Raw genomic sequence first — 13,516 nt, 5'->3', positions numbered from 1 at the left:
GGTAAAACATTTGTCACACATGTGCATTATAGATAAAACCCTTGTCACACATGTGCATTATAGGTAAATACCCTTGTCACACATGTGCATTATAGGTAAATCAATTGCAAACATGTACTTCACAGGTAAAACCCTTGTCATACATGTACACTGTAGATAAAACCCTTGTCACACATGTACATCATAGGAAAAAACCATTTCCACACATGTACATCATTGCTAAAACCCTTGTCACACATGTCCTTCATAGGTAAAAACCTAATCACACATGTGCTTCATAATCAAAGCCCACGTCAAACATGTACCTCATATATAAAACCCTTTCCACACATGTACATTACAGGTAAAACCCTTGTCACACATGTACTTCATAGGTAAAACCCTTTCCATATACTTGCACAATAGGTGAGAATAAAAGCTGACAGGGAAAACACCATTAGACAAGTAACACCCATAACTTCAACTGTGCCTATGAATGAGAAAAATGTTGAACTGCATATCTCATAAAAAAGTACCATTCAAAAGTTAACATCTCCAGCACACCCATGCTTCACAGCTGAGAAAATAATTGACTCTGAAACCTCCAAAATGAATGTGTCAATAAAAGGTAAAAACCAATATCATTTGTGCTGTATCAGTGTGAAAAAGCTATTTTGGAGATCTTAAAACAGTGAGTACCATCTGAAAGATAAAACCCATCTCAATATGCTCAAGGGTGAGAAAAAAAAGTTGATCTGAATAGTACTACAAGGAAAAAGGCTTCATAAAAATAACTCTCCTGCTTCAATTTGCTTCAAAGGTGAGAAAAAAGCTTGGAATCTCACCAAAGAACAAAACCATTAAGGTAACACTAATGTTTCACATGTACTTCATGGATAAAAAAAAACTTTGATCAAGATATCTTACCAAAGTCCACAAGCTTGATGTTCCCTTCTTCTGTTATAAGAATGTTGTGACCTTTAATGTCTCTATGAACAACATGATTCTTGTGAAGAAAATGTAACACCTGTAGAATAAAGAATCACATCATAAAGCCATCTAAAAAGTACCTGTAGAAAAAAGAATCACATCATAAAGCCATCTACAAAGTACCTGTAGAATAAAGAATTATCACATTATAAAAACATGTTCAAACTGTGTATTACCGTAGTTCAATATGTAACAAATATTAGATTTTAGATGAGATCATTTTAAGGTATTTTTTACAGGTAATGCTGGTCATATTAAAAAAAAAGTCATCTCATAATAATGATTACATAATGCTATCAACAAGTCAAAATCTTGACAGCCTGTCAATTCATCGATAAAATTCCATACTATTTATAATCATACCACATCTTGGCTGCCTGTCCAGAATAGATAACATGTGAAAAGTAACAAGCTTCCACACTGCATAAAATCCTACAGCAAGCTTACACGCTGAATAAAATCCTACAGCAAGCATCCATACTATATAATCCTACTCCTAGCATCCACACTATATAAAATCATACTGCAAACATCCACACTATATAATCATACTCCTAGCATCCACACTGTATAAAATCATACTGCTAGCATCCACACTGTATAAAATCATACTGATAGCATCTACACTGTATAAAATCATACTGCAAGCATCAACACTGTATAAAATCATACTGATAGCATCAACACTGTATAAAATCATACTGATAGCATCCACTGTATAAAATCATACTGCAAGCATCCACACTGTACAAAATCATACTGCAAGCATCTACACTGTATAAAATCATACTGCAAGCATCCACACTGTATAAAATCATACTGCAAGCATCCACACTGTATAAAATCATACTGCAAGCATCCACACTGTATAAAAGCATACTGCAAGCATCCACTGTATAAAATCATACTGCAAGCATCCACACTGTATACAATCATACTGCTAGCATCCACACTGTATAAAATCATACTGCTAGCATCCACACTATATTTAATCATACTGCAAACATCAACACTATAAAATCATACTGCTAGCATCAACACTGTATAAAATCATACTGCAAGCATCCACACTGTATAAAATCATACTGCAAGCATCCACACTATATTTAATCATACTGCAAACATCAACACTATAAAATCATAATGCAAGCATCTACACTGTATAAAATCATACTGCTAGCATCACCACTGTATAAAATCATACTGCAAGCATCAACACTATAAGATCATACTGCAAGCATCTACACTGTATAAAATCATACTGCTAGCATCAACACTGTATAAAATCATACTGCAAGCATCCACACTATATTTAATCATACTGCAAGCATCCACACTGTATACAATCATACTGCAAGCATCTACACTGTATAAAATCATACTGCTAGCATCCACACTGTATAAAATCATACTGCAAGCATCCACACTGTAAAAGATCATACTGCTAGCATCAACACTGCATATAATCATACTGCAAGCATCCACACTGTATAAAATCATATTGCAATCATCCACATTGAATATAATATTGCTATTAAGTATCCACACTGTCAATAATCATGCTGCAAGCATCCACACTGAATATAATCATACTGCTAATTTCCACACTGAATATAATCCTATATCCTATAAGCATATACCTACCTGGACAGTCAGTAAAAATTAGAGTCCAATTAGAATAAATGGTGTACCCATTTTTTTTATTTCCTGAACACTGTTGTTGTTATGCCATTTTCCAGCACATGATGGACTAAACATGGCTGCCAATATACCTGGTCCAAGAAGAACCCAGGAAAAATCTGGGGAGAACCACCAACCCATGGGTAGCTGCTCACATACCAACATTAGCTGAGCCTGATACTCAAACAGACTGAAGTGAGATGTCAGTGATCTGTAAAGGTGTGTCTAAGACCACATGGCCAAACAGGGTTCCTCAGAACTTTGTGTTTCTTCAAGACATTTTTCACAACAAAATTCACCCATGTTAGAATTCCTCATGAATATCTGCATCTTTCTTATCTGTCATATTTGTTTCATGTTTCCACTATTTAACTTCTAACCAACTGGCATTTTATCATGTACAGACTGGGATTGTTTTATATTTTATGCACCTGTTTGTCATACTGATATCGCATTACTTTTCTTCCTTTATGTGTCCTCATAGAAAACAGTTCAAAATTTACATGAAAACATGCAAGTCTATATAATGAAAAAGTTCATCTGCTAAAAATAACGAGTCCAATTGCATGAAAACACCAAAGTCCTTTTGCATGAAATTACCAAAGTTCATATGCTGGAAAACACCAAATTCATTTTGCAAGAAGAGACCTGTGTCCACCTGCATGAAAACACCAATGTCTACCTGTACAAAAATACCAAAGTCCAACATCAGGAAAACATTAAAGTCCAATATGCTTTAAAACACCAAAGTTCATCTGCAGGAAAATGCCAATGTCCATTCAAATCCAACTGCAGGAAAGGACCAAAGTCCCTATCATGGAAACATCAAGTTACATCTGCAAGAACATATATACAAAAAACATCTGCAGTAAAACAACGAATTTCGAGAACACCCGAATCTAATGCTCAAAAAGATCCATATTCAAATGCAGGAAAAAGCATAAGTCCACCAGCAGGAAAAGAGCAATTTCTGACTGCAGGAAAACACCAAAACTCATATGCTTTAAAACACCAAATTCATCTTTAGGAAAACAGCACAATGCCCATCTATAGGAAAGCAGGAATTTCCAACTGCGGGAAAACCATTATGTGCAGGAAATGTCCATCTGCAAGATTTAAAAAGATAAAAGTCCATATGCTAGAAAACACCAAATTTCAACAGAAAAAAAACCACCAAAGTTCATCTGCAGGAAAATACCAAAGTCCATATGCTGGAAAACACCAGATTCCACAGGAAGAAAAATGCCAAAGTTCAACAGCAGGAAGACACCAATTTCCACCAAAATAAAAAAAACTAAATCCACATATGAAACTGGAATGAACTCATTTTTAGTATCAAAATAAACACAGAGGAGAAAAGAATTAATGTTTTATCACAATATTCCATTTTTATTACATGATAAATTCTACTGTATCAGCATACTGAATAAAACTGGAATATGCTACATTTGAGTTTCCTGACACCAACCTTCAATGTCTCCTTAAGGACATGAGCAATGAGGACTTCACCCATGGACTCATTCTGGTCAATAAGGACTTTGCTCAGGTCTGTAACCGAACCCCTATTACATAGCTGGAAAACAGAACAAAGAATTAATTTACTCATAATAATTTGTACTCTGTTCAATTTTTTTAATATAAATACATAAACTAATTTTATTACACACTAAGATGAATTACTGTGTGATCTAATTACCATAGTCACCTAAAAGACTAAATTTTAATACACACTGAGATGAATTTACTGTTATCTAATTATCATACTGTGTGATCTAATTATCATAGTCCCCCAAAATACTAGATTTTATTACACACTGAGATGAATTACTGTGTGTTCTAATTATCATACTGTGTGATCTAATTATCATAGTCACCCAAAATACTAGATTTTATTACAAACTGAGATGAATTACTGTTATCTAATTATCATATTGTGTGATCTAATTATCATAGTCACCCAAAATACTAGATTTTATTACACTGTGGGATGAATTACTGTGTGATCTAATTATCATAGTCCCCAAATAAGGCTAGATTTTAATTATACAATGCAGATTCAACTTTTTCTTTTTTCCAGTATTTTTAGTGAAAAGAGTTCAACTGAACCACAATCAATATCTACAACTGCTACTGGAATTATCAATCAAATGAGTTGTTTTATAGCCTATATCGCACCTACAATGTACAAGTCTTTCAGACTAATGCTAAATCTTAACAACAAACCACAGTACAGCAAGAACTACACTATATGCCAAACCACAATACAGCAAGAACCACAGAATATGCCAAGACACAGTAAAGCAAGAATGACAGTATATGCCAAGACACAGTACAGCAAGAGCCACAGTATATGCCAAACCACAGTATAACAAGAACCAAGGTATATGCCAAACCACATTACAGCAAGAACCACAATACAGTGGAACCTGTCTTGAAAGACCACCCCTTCTGCCAAAACATAAAGGTCTCTCATGACAGGTGGTCTCTCATAGCAGTGGTCTCTCAAAACAGGTTTTACTGTATATGCTAAACCACTATACAGCAAGAACCACATAATATGCCAAGACACAGTAAAGCAAGAATGACAGTATATGCCAAGACAAAGTACAGCAAGAACCACATTATATGCCAAACCACAGTACAACAAGAACCAAGGTATATGCCAAACCACAATACAGCAAGAACCACATTATATGCCAAGACACAGTACAGCAAGAACCACATTACATGCCAAACCACAGTACAACAAAAACCAAAGTATATGCCAAACCACAGTACAGCAAGAACCACATTATATGCCAAGACACAGTACAGCAAGAACTACAGTATAAGCCAAATCACAGTACAGCAAGAACCATAGTATATGCCAAACCACAATACAGCAAAAACCACAGTATATGCCAAGACACAATATAGCCAGAACCACAGTACACCGCTCCCTCGATAACTCGCGCACAACGGGGTCCAAAAATATCGACCGCACTATAAGCGAGGGCGCGAGTTACCGAGGGACCTATAAAAAAAACTAATAAAGAGATGGAGATCAACAGAGAGAGGCGAAAGGGGGGTTTGCATTGTTAAATACTCGTTTTATAATCGTGCTGAAAATAACTGTGAATAAATATTTCTTTATAAAAGTGTTGTTTGTTTTTCTTTATAAATTACTTTCATTTCTGGATAAAGTATCTTGAAAAGATCGTAAAAACAAACATTATTCCACGAGGTATCAGTACTCTTAACATGTGTATTGCTAAACACATTGTGTATTACATCACTGCTTTTTGTGTTGATTTGGATACATTCTAGTTTTATTGTTTGTTCAAAATGAATCGAGATTTCTTTTATCAAAAAAGATAACATTCATATCGAAAAATGACAATGGTGTTAAGAAAAGCATATTATAATGGGGAGACATGCACATCAAATAAAAAATTTTGTTAGATGCACATCACATACATTTTGTTTTGTTAGTTGAAACAACCTCTGTTTAAGTGTTAGAGTGCTAGATGAAACAAATAAACTTTAAGGCAGGTAGCCACAGTTGAAACCCAAACCTCTTACAGGAGAGAAACAAACAAGCATTCTAGGGAACAATGCAGTTTGTCCAAACACAGCAATGTACTGTACACCATATGATTTTCCACTGTCGTATTGAAACAATAGTGATAATCAAAAATAAAACTGACCTCCATTACAATCCAGACTTGATCCTCAGTACCCATGTCCCCTTTTTTCAAACAAAGATCATAAAAGCGAGGCATGTTGGGATGGTCATTAAAATCTCGCAGTATGGTGTACTCTTCTTCTATTTCTTCAATCACTTCATGGATAGACTCCAGTACTTTCACTGCTGCCCAATGACCTATCGGACATAAAGCGTATTAAATATGGGTACTTACTTGAAGGATTAAGTATGTGTCCTTACTCAGATTAAAATAAATGTATAATTATTTGGAACACTATACAGATGTCCTTATTTATAAAGTTTCATACATATGTACTTAATATTATACATGTGTACTTGTTAAGAGCAGTGTACATATTTAAAGAATTGTACTTGTTTTGAGCATTATACATTTATACCTATTTAAAGAACTATACATGTGTACTTATATAGAGCATTATACATTGCACCTATTTAGAGCATTATACATATGTACCTATTTAAAGAATTATAAATATGTACCTATTTAGAGAATTATACATATGTACCTATTTAGAGCATTATACATAATTATGTACCTATTTAGAGCATTATACATATGCACCTATTTCGAGAATTATACATATGTACCTATTTAGAGCATTATAAATATGTACCTATTTAGAGAATTATACATATGTACCTACTTAGAGCATTATACATAATTATGTACCTATTTAGAGCATTATACATATGTACCTATTTAGAGCATTATACATATGTACTTATAGAGCAGTATATGTGTACTCTTTTGGAGTATTACACATCTGTACACTTATTTAGAACATTATATATATATATGCTTACTTGGATTATTACACATATGTGCTTTACTCAAAAGCATTATGCATGTGTGCTTATTTAAAGTAGTATGCATATGTAATTGTGCTTACTGTAAAACATTATACTTGTGTGCTTACTTTAAGCATTACACACATGTGCTTCTTGAGCATTACACACATGTGCTTACTTGGAGCATTACTCACATATGCTTACTTTGAGCATTATACTTAGAACATTATACATATTTGCTTGGAGTATTATACATGTGTGCTTACTTGGAGCATTATACATGTGTGCTTATTTGGAGCATTATACATGTGTGCTTATTTGGAGCATTATACATGTGTGCTTACTTGGAGCATTATATATGTGTGCCTAGTGTATTATACATATGTTCTTACTTAGCAATTTAGGATGTGAAATCTGCAAATATATATTCCACCACTTGTGTCACTGATTGCACTTGCCAGTTCTCAGTCATGCTAGACAGAGACATGTCCTTAAGACCTAAATTCTGTTTCAGACAGGTCACGCAGAATGATGCATCTGTGCTTAGTAACTTGTGATACAAATTATGTGTGTGTGTGTGATTTGGAATTTTAATGACATTCTTTTTAAAAATCAGTCATATTGCTATGATGTCTGCAGTGTGGTACTTTACAGTGATGTCTAGCACTGAGGCATCATGCCACAGACATGTAGCATGATGTCCCACCCAGTCACATTATTCTGACACCAGACCAACCAGTCCTAACACTAACGTCTTAATGCTGAATGCCAAGCAAGGCAGCCATTAGTAACCTTTTTGTAAGTCTTTGGTATGACTCAGCCGGGGTTTGAATCTATGACCTCCCGCATCCAAGGCGGATGCTCTAACAGCTAGGCCACTGGAGCAGTCATGATACAAAACTCTTGTAAAATATGTATCCCAACACAAAAGTCACTGATTATAGAAGCCAGTTCTCAGACACGTCAAACATTAACAACTCATTTTTTTCTTAACTTTAGTTCTATCATTTTAACACCCCTTGGAAGAGTAGTAGGGTTTAATGCCATTTTTCAGCACAATAAAGGCTATATGTGGTGGCCAGTATCAATGGTGAAGGAAGAACCCAAGAAAACCCAGGAAAGAACCACTGACCTATGAGAAGCAACTGGCAAGCTTTCTCACATATACTGGCCAAACCTGAGACTTGAACCCAGTGATCTGTAACGTTAAGTGCTTTTGACCAATCGGGGCCCCTATGGATGGACAGGATCACATATTTAAAATGCAAATACTTACAAAGGGATTGTCAGTATCACAATTTAAAATTTGGAGATACTTTTATATGGACAGTATCACACATTTAAAGTGAGAACATACCTATGTATGGCTGGAAAGTATCACAACTTGAAATGGGAAATACTTAGAGATGGACATAACACACTTTGAAAGTGGGGATACTTAATGTGTTGATGGATATTATCACACTTTGGAAGTGGGGATACTAAATGTATTAATGGAAATTATGACACTTTGAAAGTGGGGATACTTAATGTGTTGATGGATATTATGACACTTTGAAAGTGGGGATACTTAATGTATTAATGGAAATTATGACACTTTGAAAGTGGGGATACTTAATGTATTGATGGACATTATGACACTTTGAAAGTGGGGATGCTTAATGTATTGATATATATTATCACACTTTGAAAGTGTGGATGCTTAATGTATTGATGGATATTATGACACTTTGAAAGTGGGGATGCTTAATGTATTGATGGATATTATCACACTTTGAAAGTGGGGATACTTAATGTATTGATGGACATTATCACACTTTGAAAGTGGGGATACTTAATGTATTGATGGGCATTATGACACTTTGAAAGTGGGGATACTTAATGTACTGATGGACATTATGACACTTTGAAAGTGGGGCTAATTAATATATTAATGGAAATTATGACACTTTGAAAGTGGGGCTACTTAATGTATTGATGGACATTATGACACTTTGAAAGTGGGGATACTTAATGTATTGATGGACATTATGACACTTTGAAAGTGGGGATACTTAATGTATTGATGGACATTATCACACTTTGAAAGTGGGGATACTTAATGTATTGATGGACATTATCACACTTTGAAAGTGGGGATACTTAATGTATTGATGGACATTATCACACTTTGAAAGTGGGAATGTACCTATGTATGGATACAGTTTCACACTTTGAAAGTGGGGACATGGTTATGCTTGGATGGGCAGTATCACACTTTGAAAGTGGGGATATACTCAGCTATGTATGGCACAAATCACAGTTTGAAAGTAGTACATAAAGTTAAATAAAATAAAATATATCACAATCTGCTGGCACACCATATGATGGCACATCTGTGTCTGGTCTGCTGGCACATGATGTGACAGTGAATCTATGTCTCGTCAGCTGGCACATCATGTTGCAGTGCATCTGTGTGTGGTCTGCTGGCACATGATGTGACAGTGAATCTACGTCTCGTCAGCTGGCACATCATGTTGCAGTGCATCTGTGTGTGGTCTGCTGGCACATGATGTGACAGTAAATCTACGTCTTGTCAGCTGGCACATCATGTTGCAGTGCATCTGTGTGTGGTCTGCTGGCACATGATGTGACAGTGAATCTACGTCTCGTCAGCTGGCACATCATGTAGCAGTGCATCTGTGTGTGGTCTGCTGGCACATGATGTGACAGTAAATCTACGTCTTGTCAGCTGGCACATCATGTTGCAGTGCATCTGTGTGTGGTCTGCTGGCATGTCATACAACAGAGCATATGATTCTAAGTTATTGTTAGTACAATTGTTATGCACAAGTAAAACTGATACCTGTGTGCTTGTTTCTGGCTGAGTAAACCTCTCCATATGTCCCCTCTCCAATGAGGTCCTGTAATTCCCATGATTCTTCTGGGTCCTTCAGTTCAGCAAACTTTATCTTCTTACTGTATTTTTCATACATTCGGAACATGTCCGTCATCTTGCTTCCTTTTTTAGTGAACCCCCTTCATCTGAAGAAAGGAGATAATATAGTTTACCACAAACAATCATAAATTTGTTTTCTAATGCTGGTTTCCTTCAAAATCTGACGCAAGAAGACCAACATGCTATATGAGATGGCTAGTATAATTGGTGAAGGAAGAACCTGGGAAAACCCCAGTAAGAAACAAAAACCCAAGCAAAACTTCATGCAAGATTTCTCACATACCAGGTACATGTTTTTATTAGATCAAATATGGTGGCAGTACTGTTTAAGTTTTATTAATTTTTAAAAAAGTTTAACACATGCATTTAAAAACACTGCATACTCTGGATTGAAGCACTGAAATTAAGTTTTGTTGGCTTTTTAAAGATAAGATAAATTTATTCTTAGTAATATTAAAGGTACCGTATTGCCTGCAATTGTTCATTCATAAGTAATAGAATTAGTATCGATAATAGTAAAACTGGAATAATAAGCACATAATTATTTGAAAATAACCATATTGGAAAGTAAGAGCATATAGGCCTTGGAGTACATTCATAACATAACAGCATACTGGCCTTGGATTACATTTATAACATAACTACATATAGACCTTGGAGTACATTTATAACTGCTTAGTAGACCTTGGAGTACATTTATAACATAACTGCATACAGGCCTTGGAGTATACTCATAATATAACAGCATTCAGAAATCAGAGTACATTTATAACATAACAGCAAATAGACCTTGGAGTACATTTATAACATAACTGCATACAGGCCTTAGATTACATACTGGCCTTGGAGTACAATTATTATGTAACATCATACTGGCCTTTTTGACTATATTCCTAACATAAAAGAGCCTATAGGCCTTGGAGTATAGTCATAACATAACAGTATATAGGTCTTGGAGTATATATGTAACAATAAAATCATATATACATGCCTTGGATCATATTTGTAACAAACAATCATAAAAACAGGTCTTGGAGTATATTTGCAACAAAAGAACATATAACTCTTCAAGTATCTTTGTAACATACGTGTTAGTGTAAATGAGCATTCAGCTATTTTTTCAGCATGAGTATATTGGGCCTTCAGTTTTCCTTTGTACATAAGAGGATAAAGGTCATTGGGCTTCATTGAAACAAAAGAACATATGGGCCTCAATGTAACAAAAGAACATATGGGCCTCATTGTAACAAAATAACATATGGGCCTCATTGTAACAAAAGAACATATGGGCCTTGATGTAACAAAAGAGCATATGTGCCTCATTGTAACAAAAGAAATGTAACAAAAGAACATATGGGCCTCGATGTAACAAAAGAACATATGGGCCTCATTGTAACATAAGAACACATGGGCCTTGATGTAACAAAAGAGCATATGGGCCTTGATGTAACAAAAGAACATATGGGCCTTGATGTAACAAAAGAACATATGGGCCTTGATGTAACAAAAGAACATATGGGCCTTCAAGTATCTTTGTAATATAACAACATTCAAATAACATTAGAAAGTATGGGCCTTTAAAGGCAGGGCTTGAAATAACCACTAATCCTCAAACCCATGGCTAGTGACATTTCAATGAGCACTAAAACCAGCAAATTCCTTCATATTCATCAATTTTCAAAAAGGAAACTCAGATGTACACAAGTTGCTCGTGACAATAAAATGTAAACATGTAATACACATTGCACATGAATTTATACCTCTGCAAATGTACCTAGATTACACATTGTACCTGAATTTATACCTTTGCACATGTACCTAGATTACACATTGTACCTGAATTTATACCTTTGCTCATGTGCCTAGATTACTGATATCTTGTACTACAGACCAGAAACATATTTCTCTTACCCAAACATCCCCTCCACCTGTCTAATACTGTCAGTGCATACATATATCAGCAGATAAATGACAAGTGAACACTTCACTTTCCAGTGGCCACCTGTACATAAGTATACATAGTTTATATTATATTGATTGTTGCAAATCTCTTTAATTCTAAATCAATAAGTGAAGATAAGTTTTTCGACACATACCCATTTATTTTAACATACAGGCTAGAGTCCTGAGTTTCTTTTAAGTGATGTACTTGTATGCTATAATGCATGCATGCAGGATTTTTCTGCCACTTTCTAAACAAAACATAGGGGTCAAGGAATTGGAAATTTTTACATGTAAAATTGTAAAACTGGTAAATTCGCATTTTTGGTACAAAACTTTTACCACCCACAAGTCATAAAGTAAAGATTCTTGAATACTGAAATAGTTTAATAGCCCAAGGTCCATGCTAGTGGGCAATATGGGCGATATATAGCCCAAGGTCCATGCTAGTGGGCAATAAAGGTGGCATATAGCCCAAGGTCCATACTAGTGGGCAAAATGGGTGACATATAGCCCAAGGTCCATGCTAGTGGGCAATATGGGTGACATATAGCCCAAGGTCAATGCTAGTGGGCAATATGGGTGACATATAGCCCAAGGTCCCTACTAGTGGGCAAAATGGGTGACATATAGCCCAGGGTCCATACTAGTGGGCAATATGGGTGACATATAGCCCAAGGTCCATACTAGTAGGCAAAATGGGTGACATATAGCCCAAGGTCCATACTAGTAGGCAAAATGGGTGACATATAGCCCAAGGTCCATACTAGTAGGCAAAATGGGTGACATATAGCCTAAGGTCCACTCTGTGGGCAATATATGTGACATACAGCCCAAGGCCCATGCTAGTGGGCAATATGGGTGAGATATAGCCCAAGGTCCATACTAGTGGGCAAAATGGGTGACATATAGCCCAAGGTCCACTCTGTGGGCAATATATGTGACATACAGCTCAAGGCCCATGCTAGTGGGCAATATGGGTGAGATATAGCCCAAGGTCCATACTAGTGGGCATTATGGGTGACATATATTCCAAGGTCCATGCTAGTGGGCAATAGTTGAAATAGTGACTAATAAGTCTGGAATTGTGCATTTATAATCCAAGTTTACTTCACCTTGCACAGAAGTTATGACATTCCCAACAATGCATTTATAATCCAAGAAAACACAATTACCCAATTTGTCAATTTTCCCATCAAAGTAAAAAGTGTGTGATTTGGATTTTTAACTTAGGTATTAAATGTTTTTTAGTCATATTACTATGATGTCTGCAGTGTGGCAGTTTATAGTGATGTCTAGCACTGGGACATCATGCTGCAGACATATAGCATGATGTCCCACAAGTCAGATTATCCTGACACCAAGCCAACCAGTCCTAACACTAACCTCTCAATGCGGAACACTAAGTGATGCAGTTATTAGTACCATTTTTATAAGTCGATGGTATGACTCAACCTGGGTTTGAACCTTCATCCAAGGTGGACACTCTAACC

At 35.7% G+C, this 13,516-nt stretch overlaps 1 protein-coding gene across 3 annotated transcripts in view; it reads right to left on the bottom strand.

Moving 5' to 3' along the window:
- Nucleotides 1–13,516, bottom strand: part of LOC149789673 (myosin-IIIb-like) — a 235,291-nt gene that overhangs the window by 188,998 nt on the left and 32,777 nt on the right. For all 3 annotated transcript variants that reach the window (XM_089971686.1, XM_089971688.1, XM_089971687.1), the window contains exons 3-6: nt 9,990–10,168; nt 6,336–6,511; nt 4,118–4,222; nt 907–1,006 (exon numbers count right to left, since the gene is read on the bottom strand). In XM_089971686.1, coding sequence (XP_089827812.1) covers nt 907–1,006; nt 4,118–4,222; nt 6,336–6,511; nt 9,990–10,137 — 529 coding nt within the window. In that variant the 5' untranslated portion in view covers nt 10,138–10,168. The remainder of the gene's footprint in view (nt 1–906; nt 1,007–4,117; nt 4,223–6,335; nt 6,512–9,989; nt 10,169–13,516) is intronic.

This window comes from Sinohyriopsis cumingii, chromosome 10 (genome assembly GCF_028554795.1).
Source record: "Sinohyriopsis cumingii isolate HCF-2022 chromosome 10, ASM2855479v2, whole genome shotgun sequence".
NCBI classification, from domain to species: Eukaryota; Metazoa; Mollusca; class Bivalvia; order Unionida; family Unionidae; genus Sinohyriopsis; species Sinohyriopsis cumingii.
This window is presented reverse-complemented; position numbering and strand designations above follow the sequence as displayed.